Source organism: Gymnoscopelus braueri, assembly GCF_963280865.1.
Source record: "Gymnoscopelus braueri genome assembly, chromosome: 22".
NCBI lineage: Eukaryota > Metazoa > Chordata > Actinopteri > Myctophiformes > Myctophidae > Gymnoscopelus > Gymnoscopelus braueri.
Genome location: NC_137624.1, coordinates 5,805,465 through 5,828,741, shown reverse-complemented (window position 1 = coordinate 5,828,741; position 23,277 = coordinate 5,805,465). Strand labels below are relative to the sequence as shown.

Sequence of the window (23,277 nt, the reverse complement as noted above, 5' to 3'; positions counted from 1 at the left end):
TATATAGTTTTTGTTGTTCTTCTCTTAATTCTTTTACTGTTTTGAGTTCATGAGTCTGTCTTGTCCTTCAGGGGCGGAGGAGTGTCGCAGGAACAACGAGGCGCTAATCTGTCCCTTGTGTCGAACCAACTGGAAGTTCCACGACCTCTACAGGTAACTCGAGGCCAATGTATGATTGGAGCAAAGGTCGATCGCTTGCCGTTCAGGAAGGATGTTGTGAATTTCAAAATAAAACACGCGTTGTCTAAAATAATAATACGTTATACTAATAAGTGTGAGCCTTATTTTGAAGTCCGCTCCAGGTAGTCTGATCAGTCAGGTAGTCACCCGCTTTCTGCCATGACGTTAACCTTGCATCTCCAGGCTTTCCACGGGGAGTAAATACCATGACGCGGTTGGGGAAGAAGTTTGAACGACAAATGAACATTCGCTCAGCTTCACTTTTTAACAATGTGAAAACCATGCACTCTGGACGTTCTTTTGAACGTCCGCTGCAGTGTGTGTGTGTGTGTGTGTGGCGTTTTACAACGTAACGTGTCTCTGTGTGTGCCACACAGCTAACTTCCATCTCTCCTTCTGTGTGTTTGCGCGCCCGCTCGCTCGCACAGAAAGGGTTATGGATGCAAGCTAATCTATCAGTGATTTCTCTTGAAGGTTTTTGAAACGGTATGTTGTTATTTAACAGCCCCCTCAGGTACATTTTCCAAGTATTTTCACCAATGGGATTACTATTTTATTTGATAATGTTGAGCTGTTCGTTTTAAAAGTTACATTTAGGGTAATGACACTGATCCTAGATCAGCAATTAAATGCAACTTTTGCCTCAAGTTTATTATAATGCATTCTTAATAATTATATGGTAGGGGAGAACAGGATAAGATCACTTTTTGCATTTGAAATGACCATGGCCAGATTTTTTAAATATAATTCTGATCTAATAAAGTGTTAATTTATCTGGTCTATTATTTGCTATTGTCCTTATAAACATATGCCAGCATGGATGTATGGCTTTAGTGACATGGATTGACACACACATTGCCAGTGAAGACAGTAAAGAGCATCAGGGAAACATTTTCTCTTAACATTTGAGTCAATGAGTACGAATCTGAAAAATAGTGGGCAACTGTATAGCTTAACACTGTGGTGTTCCCAACCCCTAAAATGTATTTTTTTGGGCCCCCCCCCCCAAAATTGTTTCAAACACCCCTACTTTTTTTTTGTATTCCCAGAGAATGTAATTTGATTAAAGAAAATATATACATAGTTAAAATGAGTTTCTTAGCCAGTATGTAATAATCCATTCATAGACTAGGAACAAGTCATTTTTCATTATGGCTCACAAGTGCCATCTGGTGAAAAATATGTTTATTTATTTTTCAAATTGTTATAATGCCACAATATACTTACAGAACCAACCGTATTATTCACCTTTGAATAATTGTTTGGTTCCTTATATTGTTATTTTGTATTTATAATTGTTCTTAATTTTTTTAATTCAGTTAAGTTTGACTTAGATTCATGATAGTGGTTAGTTTTTTGTTTGGAGCAAGTTCAGAATATGTATTACACTTACAGTAAAACCGATTAGTGAAGAAATATTTGTGCACATTCCAGTCTCAATAAACATTACGCTCTAATGCAGTGGTTCCCAAACTGGGGGCCAAGACCCCCATGGGGGGTCCCCAAATTATTATGGGTGGTCCCCAGATGATTAGCTTAATGTGCAACATTGTTTTCTCACTCAACAGTAAACAAACCAACATACAGTATAAGTGAACAACACATTTTGATGGGGTATCGGTGGCCAAAAACATGTAATTTTGGGGGTCCTTGACAAGAAAAGGTTTGAGAAACACTGATGTAGCAACAATATTTCTTTCAGAAAAAAATAAGACATTTGTTGAGACATTTGACAGTTACAAATGTCCGCTTAAAAAAAAAACACATATTCAAAGATTTGCACACATTTTCACGATTTTCCCAAAAAATAGCAGATCTGCAAGCTCATAGTCCACACATTGTCCCACTGATTCCGTTTTTCCTCCGGTCTTGTGTGTGTTTTCGTGTGCAGCCGCGAGTCTCTGGGGTCATCGGAAGCGTCGTCTGGGCCCGACCCCCAGCTGCAGACCTCTCTGTCGCTGTCCCAGAGCAAGACGCCCTCTCTCAGGACGCCGTTTCAAGACGGAGACATCACCCTGCCACAGAGCAGCACCCAGCAGCACATCCCTCACACCTACAAAGAACTGGCAGAGCCCTGGATTAACGTGAGCAGAGATAGATTCAATTATTATTAGACTTTCAGTTCCAGGAGCGCCTTAAACCCATGTCCCTGGGTAATGAAGATTTATTTCCCATTAAAAATTACAGATGTTTTTTTTAATCTGGCCATTATAAAAGTGCATGGTATTTTTTCTTAAAAAAACGTAAATAAATAAGAACTTGAAGTGTACTACATTGGTCCCATTAATCCAAGCCGGAACACAAACAAAGACAACAAAGATTAAAATAAACATGCTCTGAAAATGCACACAAACAATATTTTCTTTTCATTTTACAATACTTACTTTTTTTAATATTACCTTATAGTTTTGCTAATTATTGGGGGCCCACTTGCAACACCCTCACTAGTATTGCAAGTGAATCACTGCGTGAAGTGCAAATGGAAGTCTTTGACTAACTAACTAACTAACTAATATGCAGTGGTGTAAAGTAACTAAGTGAAGCCTTTTTTTTTTGTCGCATTCCTAAACCAATAATTTGATGGCCGGCGGAAAGATGCTAATGTCTCCGGTAGGAGACTCAAAGTTGACACTTTGAGTCTCCTACCACTCCGGTAGGAGACTGAGTCGCCAGTCATTAAATTATTGGCTTAGGAATGCGACAAAAACAAAAAAATCTCCATGAATTCAAGTCTCCATGACTTGAATTCAATTGAAGTAATTGATTTTTCTATCAATTACTCACCCAATAGTGTAATTGAAAAAATTATGTAATTTTGGGGGTGAACTATCCCTTTAAGTAAAATATCTGAGTACTTCTTCCACCACTGCTATAACTAACATGTTGCTTCTCTCTCCCCCCCAGGTGTTCGGCGTGGAGCTGGTGGGCTGCCTGTTCTCCAGGAACTGGACGGTGCGCGAGATGGCGCTGCGGCGCCTCTCTCACGACGTCAGCGGGGCACTGCTCCTCGCCAACGGCGAGCACTCGTGTCCCGGGATGGGGGGAGGGGCGGGGGGAGGGGGCGGCGGCGGGGCCGGGGCCGGGGGCACGGCCCGATGCAACAGCGCCTCCGGTGACGTGGTGGTGGAGTCGTGCTGCAGCATTCTCTCCATGGTGTGCGCCGACCCCGTCTACAAAGTCTACGTGGCCGCTTTGGTGAGAGTTCCCGCCTTTCGTCGTTGGCGTTCCTGTAGACCAGTGTTTCCCAAACGTTGGGTCGGGGAACACGTTTGTATTAAATAGTTTGAGAATCACTAGTATTGTAATTGTGTAGCAGACGTGAAGTCCACATTCCAGCCCTGACAGTGTGATAGGGCTGGTAAATTGATATTCGATATTCAAATATTCCTCGAATATATGGGGAAAAAAAATATTTGAATATAAAAATTTATATTAAAAAAAGATATATTAATGTTTATTTGACAATACAAAAAACTATGGATCAAGTTATAAAAACAAACAAAATATATTTTTTATTTTTTATAATAATAATAATATTAACACATTCCATGCCAGAGTTTAATATCATAATGTACTCACAGTGCCAGCGTTTTATTGTTGTTTTTTAGTTTTTTTCATGTCACCACAGACCTCGCTAAATAAGTTAAAAGTGCGCGTTCATTTGGTTCTAAACACACAGCGGATCTGTGAGAAACGGCCAGCGAAAACAGTTTCCAAATCCGAGCCGCCATCTTGAAGATACAGCGGATCAACGCTAAACAGTGATCAGCGAGGAGAAAAACAACAACCGAGAAAATCGAGTTTTAAACAGGATCCCAGACAGGAAGCGGATACATTCGAAAAAAACGGAACCCGAATAATTCTGTTTCCGACCGGAAACGGAAATGGATAAAAAAAAATCGGAAAGTGCACCTGGGGAAATTTCAATGGGAATCGGCGGTTCGCTTAGATCTACGTGATTGGCACGCTGCGGCTTTAAATAGGTTCGCGTAGATCTACGCGATTGGCATTCAATGTGTTAATAGTATTCGAATATATTCGAATATCTTCAATTTTTAAGACCAATGTTCAAATTAAATTTCTGAGGAATGTTAACAGCCCTACAGTAACTCACCTTGTTGATGCGGTGTTTGCATATTAGACTGTAACCTAATGGTGTGTAAATGTGTCGTTTCCGTTAGAAAACACTGCGTGCCATGCTGGTGTACACGCCCTGCCATTCCGTGTCGGAGTGTTCACGTCTGCAGCAGCTACTGCAGCCTGTGTTGGAAACCATCCTGGTCAAGTGTGCCGACGCCAACAGGTGAGCTGGATGGAATACTGACGACGTTAAAGGAGTGGTAAAGGAGTACCCCAAAAATTACGTATTCTCTATCAATTACACACCCCATGAAGCATTGAGTTGATTTTGTTTTTGTTTTTGTTTTTGTCGCATTCCAAAGGAATGCGACAAAAACCAAAAAATCTCCATGAATTCAATTAAGTTCAGACCTATGTAAACTTTGGCTATTTGAAAATAGCCGATCTACAAGCTCACAACGCGCCGCATGGCGACGCGTTGTGAGCTTGTAGATCTGCTATTTTCAAAAGCCTTTACACATTTTAGACAGGACATTCTGCATAACTAGCACTTTTACTTTTGGTACTTTTAAGTACATTTTGATGCCAATACCTTTGTACTTATACATTTTGAATTCCGGACTTTTACTTGTAACACAGTATTTCTACATTGCAGTTTTGATACTTTTACTTAAGTAAACAATTTGATCCACCACTGATAAAATATGACAAGTCTTAAGTCTAATCATTCTGTAAGAAATCAACAAAGAACGTTGTTTTTTCCAGCCGTACCAGTCAGCTGTCGGTGTCCACCCTGTTGGAGCTGTGTAAGGGCCAGGTTGGAGAGCTGGCGGTGGGCAGAGAGCTGCTCAAAGCAGGTAACACACATATGGAAACACCTCTAGAATAGATCAGTGGTTCCCCCAAACTTTACAGCTTGAGATCCAAAACAGAAATTTTGCCTGGGACCCAAACTTTATGAATTATCCACTTCAGCCCTATTTAATAGTAGAAATTGCCGATTTACAAGCTAACAATGTGTTGCATCGGCTATTTAAAAACAAAAAAACACACACCTTGACACAAAATATTTCAAATACATGACATGAAAAAGTTTGTGAGCCACTGGTGCAGTTAGCAGGTCAGGAAGTCCAAATTTGGTCCATAATGTCTGTGTTGCTTCTGTACTCTGTGATGAAGGAATCACAAGCAATGATTCTCTCTCTTTATATTGACAAACATAATTATCTCTACATTTTCTTTTGAATTTTTTGTTCTTTTATCTTGTATGAAAGGTACAAAAAAAAACGACAACAACAAAAACAGTATATTTAACCCATTTAGACCCGGGAAATAATCTTTGGCTATTCAAAAATAGCAGATCTACAAGCTTGATCTGCTATTTTTGAAAAATCCTGAAAATTTGTGCAAATCTTTGAATATATATATATTTTTAAAGCGAACATTTGTAACTCGAATCTTTGCTTCTGGGGATTCTACAAATGTCTTCTAAATCCTAATAGTTTTCTGAAAAAAACTTATGTTGCTATATATCAATGGTGCTTAAAACCTTTTTCATGTCAAGGACCCCCAAAATGATATGTATTTAGCCGCGGACCCCCATCTCAAAATATTTAGTTCCAGGGACCGCCAGAAAGCAAAGATTTTAGTATTTTAAAAGAAATGTATTTATTTTATATTAACTCTCTCAGTGCCAAGCCCAGAGTTATCCCGAGTTTTAGGGTTATGACCTCAGTGCCAGAACAAGAAATCCCGAGTTTATTTTAATTTTTTAAATTCAGAACCCAAGATATCATTATCTGAAGATTTGCAGCTCCATCCACTCTTTGTTTAACCTATAACTGAAAAAGGCTGTATCTCGCTTCCTAAGCACTTTTTTTTTACCGGTACTTTGAAAAAAAGAAAGAAAAAAGTTCGCAATAATTAATTATAAATAATATAAATATTTGTTTTATTTCATTGGCACTGAAAGAGTTAACTTGTCTTCGTTGTATGTAGGATCCATAGGTCTAGGTGGCGTGGACTACGTGCTGAGCTGTGTGCTGGGTCCCCAGCCGGAGGCCACCAACTGGCAAGCTCTGCTGGGACGCCTGTGCTTCATCGACAGACTGCTGCTGGAGGTCCCACACGAGTTCTACCCCCACATCATCTCTGGAGGCCTGGACGGCTACCACAATCAAGCCCCCGTGCAGAGGTGAGACCCCGACCAAAGAAAAGGATATTTCAAGAATGTTGACATGTGGGGAGGTTTATACGATCATTTTTACGATCTAAAATGTGATATTATTTTGTTAAATAGCTCTATACTGTGATGGTAATCATTGAGTGTTTGTTCAGTAACAGGGGTCTCTGTCTCTCCAGCTCTTTAATAAACGAAAATACATACAATACAATATATGTCGAGAACAAACGGTCTATAGTTGATTACAATGACAATATTAAGCTTGTAACTTTTTTAACTAAATATTTTAGTTTTAACCCCCCAAAAATATCACTTACACTACCTTTAAACTTACTTGAACCCTAATGTCTCTATTCTCGGGTCAACGTTCGGTGAAAATAGCAGCTCTACAAGCTCATAGCGCGGCACAGAGTTTTTTTTAACACAAATCTTTGCTCCTGGGGTTCCCTGGCACAACATATTTTCAGATCGGGATCCGTGGCCAAATATTTATCAATTTGGGGGTCCTTGACATGAAAAAGTTTGAGAACCACTGTTTTATATGATCTGAAACATCCATGAGGCCATTTCTAACCCCTGTGCGTTTTCTCTCTCTCCTGACAGGTACCAGAAGCTCCTGCGCCTGCTCGGCTTCGCCCTCCAGTCCATCGACAACTCCCACGCCATGGTGGGCAAGCTGTCGCGCCGCGTCTTCCTGGGTGCCGCCCGCATGGTGGCGCGCGTGCCCTACGTCTTCGTCAAGCTCCTGGACATGCTGAGCGGGCCCAGCTCCACCCACTACGCCCGCATGCGCCGGCGCCTGCTCGCCATCGCGGAGGAGATGGACATCTTGGATGCCATCAGCCTGGGCGTGGAGCAGGGTTATTCAAGTTTTTATATATTTTCAAATTTCAGTTTAGTTTTGATTAGTTTTTAAAGTTTGATTAGTTTAGTTTTTTATTTTGTGAAAAGGCTCAATTTTAATATTAATAGTTTTTTATTGTGTTTAGTGTTCAACAAGTTCAGAAGAATAGCAAATGCACAAGCTCACAGTGCGCCGTGAACTTATAGATCTGCTATTTTTGCTATATTTTGTAGATATTTTACCCATTCAGTCCGGGGACGCACAATCATTTTAGATGTCTTTGGCTATTCAAAAATAGCAGATCTACAAGCTCATAGCGCGGCACCGAGTGCCGCGCTATGTAGATTGTGCTTGTAGATCTTCTATTTTTGAATCGTGAAAATGTGTGCAAATCTTTGAACATAATATTCTTTAAAGCAAACATTTGTTCATATTTTACAACTGTTCGCTTCAAAAAATATATATTTAAAGATTTGCACAAATTTAAAAAAAAAATACTAGCAGATCTACAAGCTCATAGTGCGGCACTCAGTGCCGCGCTATGAGCTTGTATATCTGCTATTTTTGAATAGCCAAAGAATTGTAAAACGTTCCCTGGATTGAATGGGTTAACAAAGCTAAAACTAAGGACATTTTCTCTGATTTCAGTTGGTTTTGTAAAGCCTCATTTTTATTTGTTATTTCAGTTGACTGAGATGTTTGTTCCAATTCTAAGTTTTCGTTATTCCGTTTACTTTTAGTATATAACAGCCCTGGCGCGGAGAGTGGCGAGGAACAAGCCTGCGGCGCCGCCGCCTACCTGGAGCCATCGCCCGCCCTCGCCAAAAGCAACCCGCCCGGCCGTAAGATGCCGCCGCCCGCAGGCAAGAGCCAGCGTCTCAGCGGGAAGGCCGCTGGCGGCGGTGGCGGCGCGTGTCCGGAGGAGCTGATGGAGCAGCTGACCGCCATGTCGCTCAGCGGACTTCACAGCGCAGCCGGAGCTCCCCCTGGTGGTGACGGCTTCAAACCGCCTGTTCAGGTCAGTGGTGCAAAGTAACTAAAGTGCATTTACTCAAGTACTGTACTTTAAGTGTGTTTTTCAATACTTCCTCTCCACAGGCAAATATTGTACTTTTCACTCCACTGACTACAGTTATTTGAAGACTTTAGTTACTATTTACTTTGTAGATTTAGATTATTATTACAAAACGTACGTTAACCACATTAAGCCCTATTTTATACTTTGTCTATAATAGACAAATAGACTATTCAAAAATAGCTGATCTACAAGCGGGCAACGCATCACGATGCAACGTGTTGTGAGCTTGTAACTCTGCTATTTTCGGAAGTCTGACAAATTTGGAAAGATGTTGAGTACTTTTACTTCGATACTGTAAGTATATTTTGATGTGGTTACTTAAAGGAGTAGTTCATCCAAACTATTACTTATTTTATATCAATTACACATCCCATGAAGCCTTGAATTCGTGGAGATTTTTTTGTTTTTGTCACATTCCTAAGCCAATAATTTGATGACTGGCTGCGTTTCCGGTAAGAGACTCAAAGAGTCATTAGCATCTTTTCGCCGGTCATCAAATTATTGGCTAAGGAATGCGACAAAAACAAAAAACTCCATGAATTCAAGGCTTCATGGGGTGTGTAATCGATAGAAAATAAGTCATTTTTTGGGTGAACTATCCCTTTAATACAGGACTTGTACTTGTAACAAGGTATTTCTACATTGTGTCGTTGCTACTTTTACTCAGATAAATTATCTCAGTACTTTTTTTCCCCCCCCCGTTTCAGGTCCACAACCGGCTGATGGATCAATCGCCCACTCTCCCATCGCCCTCCAGTTTGTACCCGCCCGCGTTGTTCCCGGGCCTGGAGGCCCAAGGCGCCAAGATCTCAGGCCAGGCCTTCATGTCGGGCAAGGCGGCGGCCTGCCCCTCCAACCACTCGTGGGCGTCCTCTCCCAGCATGCAGTGTGCCGCTCCGCAGCAACAGAGGTCCAAGGACCTGGACACGCACAGCCAGGGCCGGCCTCTCCCCTCCATCCACAGACCAAAGCCCTCCCACCCCGGCCAAGGTGGCGCTCCTGCTCAGAAAGCCCCCTGCATCCCCGGTAAGGCCTGACACAAGTACTGTATATTTTGTGGTTTTTTTCGTAAATGATCGGCTATCTTGATCACACTACAGCGTCACTCAAAAGTAGCAGATCTGCAAGCTCGAAAAGACGCTTTTTGAGCTTGTAGATCTGCTACTTTTGAATTTGAATCCTGAAAAGTAACAGTTTTGGACGTATAATGCAAGACAAAGGCTCACTTGTTCATTCTTTATTAGTAATAATAATAATAAAAATGTACAACTGAGCCTTTGTCTTGCATTCTCTCATTTTGGAGTGCCGCCACTTCCACCTTTTGTGTGTATAACATAATAGGCTCTATGCACAGCAGCCATATTGGAAAGAAATTGGGCCTCATCCTTACTTCCTTCGCAGGTGTTACCAATGATACTAATGAAGGCTCTGTTCCATTCTGGTCAAACACAGTGCCATCTATTAGAGAGTTACGCCAACTCCGTCCACTTCTTCGGGCCAGGTCTTCTACATACACATACATTGGCGAATAGTGACAAATCCCTGAACCGGAAGTACATCGGAATGCATTGAAGTGGACGGCTCCTTGTCACTATTTCCAGCTACATGAACCACGTGACCGACGCTGTTTCTGACCCCTCATTGGCGCAACTCTCTAATAGAAGGCTCTGGTCAAACAGAGTCAGGGTGCTGCAGGCTGATATTGTGCATGTTGGGCTCACTGGAAACACTCTGCTACACCAGTGGGTCTCAAAGTGTGGTCCAGGGACCCTTGTGGTTCCTTGAGGGGGTTCCAAATATGTGTAACGCTGAGAGTGTGCAAATGTGTACACTCTCAAAGTTATGGGGGTCCTTGACATTAAAACAAAATTGAGAACCACTGTGCTACACTAAATGGAACAGAGCCTGTTCATTGTATCATTGGTGACGCCTTTGAAGGAAGTAAGGAAGGGGTCCAATTTCTTGCCAATATGGCTGCTTTGTATGGAGCCTATTACCTCACCGCAATCATTTGAGCTAATTGCAATAGTTTCTGTAGTCCAGAAGGTGGCATAACCGTTTCCTTTTCCGATTCAGTGTTCACCATAGCTTTGTTTCATTGACTCGACTGTTGTCAAAAATATAATATAAATGATCGATTCTGGAAATTTTAAACGGTTTCAATCTGCATTTTCCACTGTATCGATATATATCGGTACGCTTCCCTCATCTCTCCCACAGTGAGTTGAGAGACGCATAAACTGTTGCAGTCAGTGTGTGCACTTTAGCTATCAATATTATCGAAAATGGAACCGAATATCGATATTTTGCATGATTTCGTTTTGAAGTTCGAAATTCCAGTATCGTGGCAGATTGTTTCCTGTTCAAATCTGCCGATGAGCCAATCAAACGAAGCCGTGGGAAAAGGAACAGGAATGCCACCTTCTGGACTACAGTTATGCACAGAGACTATAATTGTTTCATAATTGTCAGAATCGTCTACATTTATCTCTCCGAATTCATCTGTTGACAAATGTTCAAAAATAGTGCAAATAGTAGATCTACTAGCTGACAACACGATCTGCTATTTCTGCTATCTTTGAACATTTTTTAAAGTATAAATCATTAAGTATATGGCCTATTTATTAAGATTATTGGTGCCGCTCATTATCAGTCATTTCTTTGTATAATTTTGGTCATGTCATATCTGCCCTGTGCATTTCTATTTAAAAAGTAATGTAATTTAAATTCATGTTCAAAATATAAAATTCCAAAAAGCACAATCGAATCGTGATTCACAATTACGTTTATTACAATGAATCGTCAACTAACATTCCACGATGCTGACAGGCCTTATACCCGGCACGACCTTCTTCAAAGGTGCCTTGAAGCTGGACCTGCGAGGTGAGCTGTCAGCCGACGCCTCGGTGGAGCTCAACTCCTCCGTTGAGGACCTACTGGAGGCCTCCATCATGCCGGTGGCGGGCGACGAACCCGTCACCTTCAAGGTCATTATAGTCATGCATTTTTCATTAGTCTTTATTTTCATTTATCATTTATCTAATCTTGATTAGTTTTTAAAGTGGGTTTGCTCGTTTAGTTTAGTGTTTTTAGTAGTGTGAGTACAGAAGTCCTGACGTCACTCGTTCATCCCCTGGGAAGTAATTTCTCTATGGAGAATAACATTAGGTCATCCTAGAAATGTCTCGTATAACAATTGTGGTCCAAAAATAAACAAACTGTCTCGGCGATATTGTCAGGGAGGTGGCTCTGTATCGTTTATGATAGTCAGTCACTCGTATTTGATAGTCTGTTTCTGGCAAAAATGTAACTAATTTGGCGGAAGTAACATTAGCGTTTTCTCACCGTCAGTTGATGCTTCATATCCATAAGAGTCAAACCGTTTATTTTTGGAACACAGTTCTTATTTGATGCGATATTACACACGTCTATGGGAATAAAGAATGGGGGGGGGGGGACGCGACCCCGGTAGGATGTGTAAATTACGTCAGACTTCGGTACTCTATTAGTTTTAGTGTTTGACTTTTTTTGTTATTGCACACTCCCCAAAGTAATGGGTAGTGTGGAAGAGAGGTAAAGAAGAAAGTATGGGCAGGGTGGAACGAATAGAGGAAAGTGACTGAAGGGTACCGGCAAGAGTGAGAGGGAAGATGTTTAAGACGGTAGTGAGACCAGCCATGCCGTACGGCTTGGAAACGGTGGCACTGACAAAAAGACAGGAGGCGGGGCTGGAGGTGGCAGAATTGAGGCTGCTACGATTTTCATTAGGAGTGACAAGGAGGGACAAGATCAGAAAGGACTACATCACAGGATCACCCCAGGTTAGAAGGTTTGGGGATAAAACAAAAAGAGGCGAGGTTGAGATGGTTTGGACCATGTCCAGAGGAGGGATGAGGGGTACATTAGAACTGTCAGGCAAGAGGAGAAGAGGAAGGCCAAAGAGGATGTTTATGGATGCGGTGAGAGAGGACATGCAGGTGGCTGGAGTGACTGAGGAAGATGCAGATTATTATTTTTTTTTTAAATTTCATATCTACCCCAACTATTATGAAATAGTATGAAATATTGACAAAAACTAAAACTAAGGGGGCGTCCGCTGGCCTAGCGGTCCAGGCGCATACCACATACGCTGGTAATCCAGCTTGACAGCGTGTCGCGGGTTCGACTCCTGATCCCGACGACCTTTGCTGTGTGTCACCCCCGCATCTCTCTCCCCATTTCCTGTCAGCCTACTTTCCTATCAATAAAGGAAAAAAAAGCCCCCAAAAATGTATTTAAAAAAAAAGATTTTAGTTGGTTTTAGTTAGTTTTCTAAACACCCAGTACAGTTTCAGTTAGTTACAGTACAATTTAGTTAATATGGTTAGTTTTAATGAACTCTAATCGCCTATCTCTATGATTTTAGTTGGTTTTAGTTAGTTTTCTAAACACCCAGTACAGTTTCAGTTAGTTACAGTACAGTTTAGTTAATTTGGTTAGTTTTAATGAACTCTAATCGCCTATATCTCCTTGCAGTCGGAGGTGGCGGTGCTGTGCCCGGAGCGGGCGGACGCGCCGGGCGGACGCGGGGACTCGTACAGCGAGGACGTGTCGACCAATCAGAAGTGCCTGGATAAGATCCAGGCAGAGGAGGAGGAGGCCCTGGCGGCGGTGATGGCCATTTCGGAGTCCCAGGACGCCTTGCCCATCATCCCCCAGCTGCAGGTGGAGAAGGACCAGGACATCATCATCCTGCAGGCCGACGTGAGTTGCAAGATGAGCCCGTTAAAGGAGCACTTCACCACTTCATTTTCGAACTTATGTTCATATAATTGGTCCTCACTAATGCTCACGGGTTAAAGTCGTCACGACTGATTTCAGTCAAATGTGGGTCAATTTAATGATATGAATGTATTGTGAATGGTTGCAGACTCCAGAGACATTGCCTGGCCATACAGCAGCAAAGCAGCCCTACAAGGAGGGTGCAGAATGGCTGAAGGGTCAACAGATAGGCCTGGGGGCCTTCTCCTCATGCTACCAGGCCCAGGATGTAGGCACCGGCACCCTCATGGCTGTCAAACAGGTCAGTCTATTTATTTTATTTTTTTCATAATGTCATCATAATGTTTTTAATATTCTGAAATATTCTGTATTGTTTGATAAAGAAGCACCGCCTTCTGGCACAGACCGATATATTATAGCTCAATGGCACAGACGGGATTAAAAAACACCTCTAGTTTGGGAGAATTTCTTTTCAGAAGAACATGTTGGAACGTGTTGTCATGTCGTCACATTCTTTATGGCTAGTCCAAAAAATGACTAGAGTCATTTTTTGAGGAAAATTATATTTTTGCCTAATTCAGCTCCTCAGCTCATGACACTGGCCACCTAAAATCACCTATCTCCTAATTGAAAAGGATCATGCTGTTCCCTCCCCTTTTAGTATAATGGCCTAACTCCCTAGTGTGACTTGGGCCAAATTAGACCTTTTTTTACCTAAGTCACATGATTTTGTGACTTATGCCAAAAAAAGTCTGCAGTAAATCAGTAAATAATTTGGCCTAAGTCAGGTTTAATCCTATTTAAACCTATTTAAATCTCTTATGTTACATAACTGACAGTGTTATTTTTATGTTAATAGTCATAATTTGTTATAAACGTTTTGGGTGAAATGCTTAAGAAATATCATATAGTTTTGTTTTGGATCAAATGGAACATTTTTCCTGAAAAACATACAAAAAAATTACGTAGGCCATTAGTTTAAGAAGGTGACGATGTTCTTGTGGTGGTCGTGTAGGTGACGTACGTGAGGAACACCTCATCGGAGCAGGAGGAGGTGGTGACGGCGCTGAGGGAGGAGATCCGCATGATGAGTCACCTCTACCACGCCAACATCATCCGCATGCTGGGAGCCACCTGCGAGAAGAACAACTACAACCTGTTTGTGGAGTGGATGGCCGGTAAAGCTTTTTTTTTCATTTATTTCAAGGACCCCCAGTTTGACGTGGAAAGTGTGGTCCGGGGACCCCCAGGGGTCCTTGAGGGAGTTCCAGGGGGTCCCCAGCTAAATGATAGATAGTTAGGAACCAAATGGACCCTTATGGGTCTGTAACTCAGAATGTGTACAAATGGTCCATTTGGTTCCATTTGTACCCTCTCAGAGTTAAATTAACATCGATTTTGCGATATAAATTGGGGTCACAGAGATAGAAATTCCATTAAATGGGGGTCCGTAGCCTAATGGAGGACCCCTAGTTTGCCATAGTAAGGAAATAAGTGTTGCTTTCTTAACCGTAGGCGGCAGTGTGTCCCATCTTCTGAACAAGTACGGGGCCTTCAAAGAGAACGTGGTCGTCAACTACTCTGAGCAGCTGCTGCGCGGCCTGGCCTACCTGCACGAGAACCAGGTCATCCACCGAGACATCAAAGGTACGGAATATGTGGCTCAATGTCGCCTGACAGCGTGTCGCGGGTTCGAGTCCCGATCCCGACGGCCTTTGCTGCATGTCACTCCCCATCTCTCTCTCCCCATTTCCTGTCAGCCGACTGTCCTGTCCATAAAGGTCATGTCCATGAACATGCTATACCTACGGTACAGCACACTGGATAATAACTACTACTGAACGTGTCTATGTGGAAGTACACAAATTCCAGGTGGTGCAGGGGGTAAAGTACCTGTCCACCACCGTGGGCAGGTGATGGGGCTTGCAAAAAAAACGAATTTCTCCCACTTCTTTACCCCCGTAAACCGGTGACAATAAAAAGCTGATTCTTCTTGACTAACACACTCCACCCTCTCCTCCTCTTGCTCTCCCCTATAGGTGCCAACCTGCTCATCGACAGCACGGGTCAGAGGCTGAGAATCGCCGACTTTGGAGCGGCGGCGAGGCTGGCATCCAAGGGCACGGGGGCGGGGGAGTTTCAAGGCCAGCTGCTGGGAACCATCGCCTTCATGGCCCCTGAGGTATGGCCATGAAAGATCTGTTTTAACCCATTAAATCCGGGAACGCATCTCTGTCATTTTCGATGTCTTTGGCTGTTTTTGAAAAATCGTGAAAATTTGTTCAAATCTTTGAATATATATCTTTTAAAGCGAACATTTGTAACTCAAATCTTTGCTTCTGGGGGGGGGGGGGGGGGCAAAATATATATTCAAAGATTTGCACACATTTTCCAGAAGAAAAGATTTGTGTTGAAAAAAAAACTGAATTATAAAAAAGAATTTCAAACACTTTTTCAAAAATGTTGAACTGGCACAAAGTGCCGTTACTCTAGTCTTTCTGCACTGCTTTGACATTTCCGTGTGCTCTTTTTAAAGTTGTACCATGCAGAATCACAAATAACGATTTTTAGCAACCTCTGCTGGTCACTACCGTCACTGCATACAATTTCCCTAGTCCTCGATTACCCAGAATTCCATTCGTTTTCACCGGAAGCCGGAAGCGTTTCAAAAAGCGATCTTTTAATTGTTTTATACTATCTACGGATCGTTTCTCTTAGCCAGTGGAGCATTAGTTACCATGAGCTGTGCTTTCTTTTTCTGTTCTTTTTCGATCTTCCAATCCTACATTATCTTAAAATCAGCGTGAGGTTCCTTTTTGTTAATAGCGCGGTAGTTCCTGGCCAAACAGGAAACCGTTGCGGTAGTTCCTGAGGACGTCGGCCACGACGTCATGACGTTGGCCAGGAACGTCATTTTCCCGGGAAAGTCCCCCCCGTACACGTTCAATAGAAAATATATAAATAAAAGGCTTCCGGGGGTGAAATTCACGGAGTGGGTGTTGTGAAACTTTTGCCACTCGCAAAAGATATACAATTTAACTTTAGTTTTGTTGAAAACGTTACCTAGTATTACTTTAAGATCAGGGATGTAGTGTTTAACTTCTGGAAAAGGTTCTTTAAATTATAATCCTTGGAAGGTGCTTGGATTGGTTTGACATGTTGGTTTGTGTGTGTAGGTGCTGAGGGGACAGCAGTATGGTCGCAGTTGTGACGTGTGGAGCGTGGGCTGTGCCATCATCGAGATGTCCTGTGCCAAGCCCCCCTGGAATGCAGAGAAGCACTCCAACCACCTGGCCCTCATATTCAAGGTAAAACATCCATCACACACTCTTTCAGAACCTCCGGACCCCAGTTTGATATGCATTAGGCCACGGAACCCCTATTTGACACCATTTTTATTTCAGGGACCCCAATCTAACACTGTAAAATCCTCAACGTTCATTTAAACAAAATGACACCTCAGAATATTGGTGCAATGGTGAGATATCTTCAATAGTTGCCACGTTGATTAGAAATCGATAGAACAAATAGTCTCCTCATCGTCTTACATTGCACAGTAGTAACTCATTGTCTTACATTGCACAGTAGTAATAATAATAATAATAATACATACAATTTATATAGCTCTTTTCTGAATACTGAAAGTCGCTTTACAGAAACAAAATAAAAACAACTTTATTAGGAAAGAAATCTGTTAAAAGGATAAAAACCAAGAACACAAAAGAAAGAATAAACAAATAAAAGGGGGATTGGAATTATGTAGGGAATGCGTGTCTGAAAAGGTGGGTTTTGAGTGTGGTTTTAAACGTGGCGAGGGTGGGGGCATCTTTGATGTGAGCTGGAGACATTAAAGGTTTGTGTCCACACAGTGTTTTATAAGCTGCCAGTGCTTGGCCGGCCGCCATACATTTCTACGGTAAAGACGCGCTGCAGCGCTCCTCTTCCCAGTGCCCAAGCATCGCGCTTCAGTGTTCCCGGCGGCGTTGCCAGGTTTTGCGAGAGAAACAAGCAACCAGGTCTATGAAAACAACCCCCAAAAGAAGCTGTAGTGATATTTGATAGTTGATACTTCCAGCCACCTGCAGCTATAATAATAATAATACATTTTATTTGTAATGCACTTTTCATTCACAAGGAATCTCATAATAATACATTTTATTTGTAATGCACTTTTCATTCACAAGGAATCTCAGAGTGCCATATGGTAAAAACACATCATCAATCAGGATTTAAAAAAAGTAGGGTTTAAAAACAGATGTGGCTAAACAACAATTCAACATGAAAATGCCCTCCGAAACAAAAAAGTCTTCAGTCCTATTTTAAAAGGCCTATTTTTTAAAGAGTCCTATATATAAGCCACACCTCTGATATCAGGCAGATCTAGAAAGTACTGAGACTGACATGTTTGTGAGCTGTTGCTGCATGTCACAAATAAAGTGATGTTGAAAGAACACAGTCCCAGTTTCTTCATTGGTAGAAAGAAACATTACAGAAGCGAAGGTTGACACACACTGTCATAGACTGCTATTGCACAGCCACACAGCAACTATAAAAATTGTTATGTCTTGGCAAAATGTCCTTTCTTTGCATTTGTTAATGTGCTAAAAAAGAGTGACTTTGAGAACGGTTTCGATGTGCGATGTAAGTCAATGGGGAGATTATTTGGGTATATCAATCTCTATGGAGCAACTATAGAAGATATATGATATCACACATTTTTGGAGTTACATCATGGCAAGGTAACCACACGACCCATTGCGCTTTAACTCCAAGAACAAACTCTCGGGTCTGTAAGTTACAGACCTGTTCCGAACTATCAATCATATAACTGGAGACCCCCTGGGACCCCTTGAGGTTCCTTGACACGTCTTTGAGAACCGGTGCTTTAGAGAGAGAGACTTAACCCATTAAGACCTGTGGCCGATTCTACAAATGTCTTCTAAATCCTAACAGTTTTCTGAAACACTAACTGTATGTTGCCATAATATCAGTGTTTCTCATTTTTTCATGCCGCGGACCCCCATCTCAAAATATTTAGTTCCAGGGACCCCCCCAGATGGTTCATGATTTTTCAAAAATAGCAGACCTACAAGCTCATAGCGCGGCACTCGGTGGCATGCTATGAGCTTGTATGCATGATTTTTTTTAATAGCCAAAATATAAACTAATGGTTAAAGTGGTTCAAATCTAAAATGACAGATGCTTTCCCGGTCTCAACTCTTTGACTGCCAGAGCGATAGTGTAACAGTGTGCCACTGCTTCTCGTAGTATAGGGAAAAAAATTGTCCACTTGCAGTAATCCATCGCACAGCTGTGGCCATTTGAATGAGGCTTGTTTTTGCCATAAAGCAAGAGGAACGGAGATATTGCGATTTCCCCACAGGAAATAAACAAGCTTTTATTTTTCAATTCCGGGTCTGTCGTCATCAGGCTGTGAAGGCGTCATTCATAGGGTAGATAACAGCGCCAACTGGTGGAAAATCACTGAAAACACTAAACTCGTCGTTTGACAAGCTGCGCCTTGGCAGAATTCGGCGCGTCAACGTGTCATGGCAAGCAAAGAGTTAACTCATTCACTGCCAGACTTATTTCTGGCCGCGTTTGCCCACTGCCAGCGATTTTTCGATTTTCTTACCTTTTTCAAGTAGTCACAGAATATTTATCTCCATTATGATCGATCCCTATATGGTTGCTAATCACCGAGGGTTGCACCGTGTGGTTTCACAAATTGACATTAATTGTCTGCCTTTGAAAATAGCATGTCTTGACCAAAAATACATAGTAAAAAAAAGAGTACACAGGAGCCGAGATACAGACTTTTTAAGTAATAAGTTAACCAAGAGGTGAATGGAGCAGCAAATCTCCGGATGACGATATATATTTTTTTATTACGTTTTTTACGTCAGTGGCAGCATTGGTAAACGGGAATAATTACGTATGTTACGTCAGTGGCAGTATTAATGGGTTAAAATGAGTGGCTTCTAAAGAAATTAATTTAAAAAATGTTTTTCTCCTTTCAGATTGCGAGCGCCACGGCAGCGCCCTCCATCCCCCCCCAGCTGTCCCCGGGTCTGAAAGACGTAACCCTGCGTTGTCTGGAGCTGCAGCCGGCCGACCGGCCCACCTCCCGAGACCTGCTCAAACACCCCGCCTTCAGACTGGGGCGGTAGCCCCGCCCCCTGACCTCTAATACATCCCAGTGCCTCTCGACCTCTTGGATTTCAAGGACCCCCAATTTGATATGCAATACGCCACGGACCCCCCCCCCCCCATTTGATACCACGTTTCTATGTCTGGGACCCCGGTAAAATCGACATTGCTTATTTAACTCAGACAGTGTACAAAATGAAACCAAATGGACCCTTACGCAAGGGTCCATCCATTTGGTTCCATTTTGTACACTCTCGGAGTCACCCGACGCATAACTCCTCAAGGACACCTGGGGGTCCCTGGACCCCACTTTGAGAAACCACTGCTCTGTCCGACATCATTTCCTCTGCTCAATGCGGAAAATACTACTGTCTTCCTTCGCCGCTCTTGCCCCATGGCGGACCTCCGCCTTCGTCCCACCTCGAGGGTCCGTATTGGGTCAAAAAAACGCCGAACCCCCTTCCCTTTTCGAAGGTTAAAGATATTGTAAATGATGTATCTTTTTGTTAAAATAAGTGTTAAATGGCTCTATACTATGATAGTAGCAGTAACAGTGGTCTCCCCGTCTCTCCAGCTCTTTAGTAAACACAAAATGCATTTCAGCCAATCAGGAGGGAGAATACTTTTTTTTTGTTTGTTGCATCACTTCCAAATTAACATGTTTATCCTGTATCCCGTATGAGTTCTCTCTCCTGATAGGATGAAATTGGTATCCTGACCTGAACATGTATTTTCTGTGTATTAAAGAGCTGGAGAGATGTTAGTGAACAAACACACTATAGCAATGATTACTATTATGATATAGAGCTATAAATGAACACTTATTCAAATCTATCACTTACCCTACCTTTAACTGCAGAGTGTGTTAAGTCTACTCATGCATAAATGGTTTAAAATGTTTCAAAAGCGGTGCCTTCTTAACGGTCAACATGTCGATGATCCGTGTTGCTTTTCTCTGCGTCTTTGCAAGCGGAGAAAAAGCTGTGAAACGTGGGGACCCATTTCAAGCCGAGGTTAGAACTAGACGCGCGTTATCTTACGTTCTCAGTATGTCGTTGTTTTGTTTGTTTTTTTCCGTGTACAAAATGTAATCAAACTGTCGTTTTATCGGTCAAGCTTTCAATTTGTTTTGTCGTGCACAATTGGTTTTCCACAAAAGGTGCATTTTTATGATGTGACATGTGCATTTTACTGTCAGGGCCATAAACGCATTTTGGTCGATGAATCATTTGAAATCATTTAAAAGTATTTCAGGGAATTGCGATTATATCTAACAAAACGGTTGATCGTTGCTAGTTCAGCTAGCAAGTAACACTGAATGTGAACGCTTACGATGCTGGTATTTTTTTCAGATGTTTATTTTTGCTTCTTTCTTTTTTTTTTAGCAAAGAGATGAATTTGTGTATTAACTTATGATTTTATATGATTCTATCTATCTATCTATCTATCTATCTATCTATCTATCTATCTATCTATCTATCTATCTATCTATCTATCTATCTATCTATCTATCTATCTATCTATCTATCTATCTATCTTATCTATCTATCTATCTATCTATCTCCATTTGTCGTCTTTCTAAGCTACCCTTAGACTGACATTATATGGTTATAATTTCATCTACAAAAAGCGATACTGTAGGTCTATTAGCATTGCTGTTAAAGGACCATAATCTACCACAGAACTGCGCTGTTCCCTCTTTTTAAGGGGTGGATATCATGTGTGCGCGCGCATCCACACGCATGTAGACCAACAATGGATCATGTGCGTACACTGTACACGTTTAGTCCTCAAACTGTCTAAGTTCAAAAACTGTTGTTCACATTTCAATTTTTCGGAAACTTTTCAAACAAAAAGAAAATCCTCTATTTTCTGTATGACAAAATCTAAACGATTTACAGTGTTTTTTATATGGTGGAGGGATTGTTTCTTTTGAACTCACAGGAGGTGATCAATATTTGTAATGGACTCATCTCTTGTTAAATTGAATTATAAGTTATGTTACATGTATGAAATATAACTCCTTAACTGTTTGCTCTTAAAAATCGCTAAAATATAGGCACAGTAGAGACGCCAAATATAGATTTGCAATTTAATCATGTTTTTAAGTGGGGAAATATTGTTTTGGAAGTTTTAATTGAAACCCTGTACGCCCAATCACACGAAAAGAATTAAATCATTTCAGAACGAGCTCGATTAAGGTTTGATAATAAGATGTAAATATATGTTACGTTTGGTAGCTAATATTATTGTATTTCAGCATATTTTTATACTCAAGTTTTTCTTTTCTCCATAAAGTACCTTTTGTGTTTATTTTTTTGTTATATTTTTGGGTTATCTTTTCTAATCTTAACTTCTTCTTGATGTCTTTTTAAGAGCTTTAAAATTATGCACTCTCGTTTGTTTTTTTTATATACTGGAAGAAATCTATAAAATCATGGAAGCTAATCAGTATTATTGTCTTGCATTGGTCTATAATCATTAACCATTCTCATTTTTATATACACATCTTGCGCAGTAAAATCCTCCGTTTTAATTCATACATTTCAGAGAGTGTACAAACTCACATTTGTACACTCTCAGAGTTAAATTATCACAATGGATTTTACTGTATGTCGAGCAAATTCTTGGGCGATACCTTTAAAGGGGGATTTCACTTTAAACCATTAAGACCTGAGGCGATTCTTAAAAATGTTTTTTGAAAAGAATCGTAATTTAAAAAAAAAAGATTTTTCAAAAATAGCAGATCTACAAGCTCATAGCGCGGCACTCGGTGCCGCGCTATGAGCTTGTATATCTGCTATATTTAGATATTTTATATTCATTTTATCAGACACAACTCTCTCCTCTCCTATATAACCTATTGTAACTTCAAACTCCATTCCAACCCTGTTTGATACATTGAACTCCCTACTTCTTGTGACGGATATTGTCTTTCTAATTCAATTAGTTTTTTGATTTATTTTATTTTATATTTTCAAAACAATTTATAAAAAAGAAAATAAGTTTAAAAAAAACGCCCCTCACGCATTATAAAGACAATATTAGTCACCAGAAGCAGGGACGTGTGTTTTCAATGAGCCTAACATGGTTAAACTGTAGGTTGAAGTTACAATAATATATGTTATAGGATAGTAGAGGGGCGTGTCTGATCAAATGAATATCAAATCTCTACATATTTAATCAAGCAACTTAAAAACTGTCTGGGCTGCACACAAAAGCCTGAATAGATGTAGACCCCGGAAATGTTTTCAAGTGAAACACTCCTAAATTATTGCCCAGGATTTTCTCGTATATCAGCCTTTATGTTTTAATTTTATGCTAATGTGATGCTAATGGTCATTGTTTTGTGTTTGATCTCAGCTGTAGGCTACTGAAAGTCGTGCGAAACTGTTTCTTGTGTAACTTTAGTGGTACATTTTGTATTCATCGTTAACGTCTACTGCTGTTATTGCTGTATGTACTACCTCACATGTCCTACTGTACTGTCTTTTACCAAAGTGTCTCTCTCTCTCTTTTTCTCTCTCTCTCTCTATGTGGTGGACAAAGTGCATTTACTTTAATGTTAATTAAGTACATCGTTTGACTACCTGTGCTTTACTTGGGTACATGTCACAGACAAATATTGTTCTTTTGCCTCCACTACATTTCAAGGAAGGGTAAAAAAAATGTCATCATGAATTAACCACTTCAGCCCTATTTTAGATATAGTGAAAATAGCAGATCTGCAAGCTCATAACGTGTCACGATGTGACGCGTTGTGAGGTTGTAGATTTGCTATTTTCACTATTATTGAAATGGTTTGAACATTTCTGGAAAATCTGACAACGTTCACTTGTAGTGGAGTAATATTTGACCAGGAGTATCTATACTTTGATTCAAGTACTAGGATTGAGTACTTTGTCCACCCCTCTCTCTCTCTCTCTCTCTCTCTCTCTCTCTCTCTCTCTCTCTCTCTCTCTCTCTCTCTCTCTCTCTCTCTCTCTCTCTCTCTCTCTCTCT

At 41.1% G+C, this 23,277-nt stretch overlaps 1 protein-coding gene across 1 annotated transcript in view; it reads left to right on the top strand.

Moving 5' to 3' along the window:
- map3k1 (mitogen-activated protein kinase kinase kinase 1, E3 ubiquitin protein ligase) overlaps window positions 1-23,277 on the top strand; it is a gene marked incomplete at its 5' end in the record, with an annotated part of 57,715 nt that extends 34,438 nt beyond the window's left edge. The window contains 17 exons of the mRNA XM_080419447.1: window positions 72-153; window positions 2,072-2,264; window positions 3,085-3,375; window positions 4,362-4,483; window positions 5,026-5,117; window positions 6,259-6,454; window positions 7,046-7,302; window positions 8,027-8,304; window positions 9,072-9,390; window positions 11,194-11,351; window positions 12,880-13,107; window positions 13,274-13,426; window positions 14,141-14,303; window positions 14,641-14,772; window positions 15,165-15,307; window positions 16,302-16,433; window positions 19,146-23,277. Coding sequence (XP_080275573.1) covers window positions 72-153; window positions 2,072-2,264; window positions 3,085-3,375; window positions 4,362-4,483; window positions 5,026-5,117; window positions 6,259-6,454; window positions 7,046-7,302; window positions 8,027-8,304; window positions 9,072-9,390; window positions 11,194-11,351; window positions 12,880-13,107; window positions 13,274-13,426; window positions 14,141-14,303; window positions 14,641-14,772; window positions 15,165-15,307; window positions 16,302-16,433; window positions 19,146-19,295 — 3,089 coding nt within the window. The 3' untranslated portion in view covers window positions 19,296-23,277. The remainder of the gene's footprint in view (window positions 1-71; window positions 154-2,071; window positions 2,265-3,084; window positions 3,376-4,361; window positions 4,484-5,025; window positions 5,118-6,258; window positions 6,455-7,045; window positions 7,303-8,026; window positions 8,305-9,071; window positions 9,391-11,193; window positions 11,352-12,879; window positions 13,108-13,273; window positions 13,427-14,140; window positions 14,304-14,640; window positions 14,773-15,164; window positions 15,308-16,301; window positions 16,434-19,145) is intronic.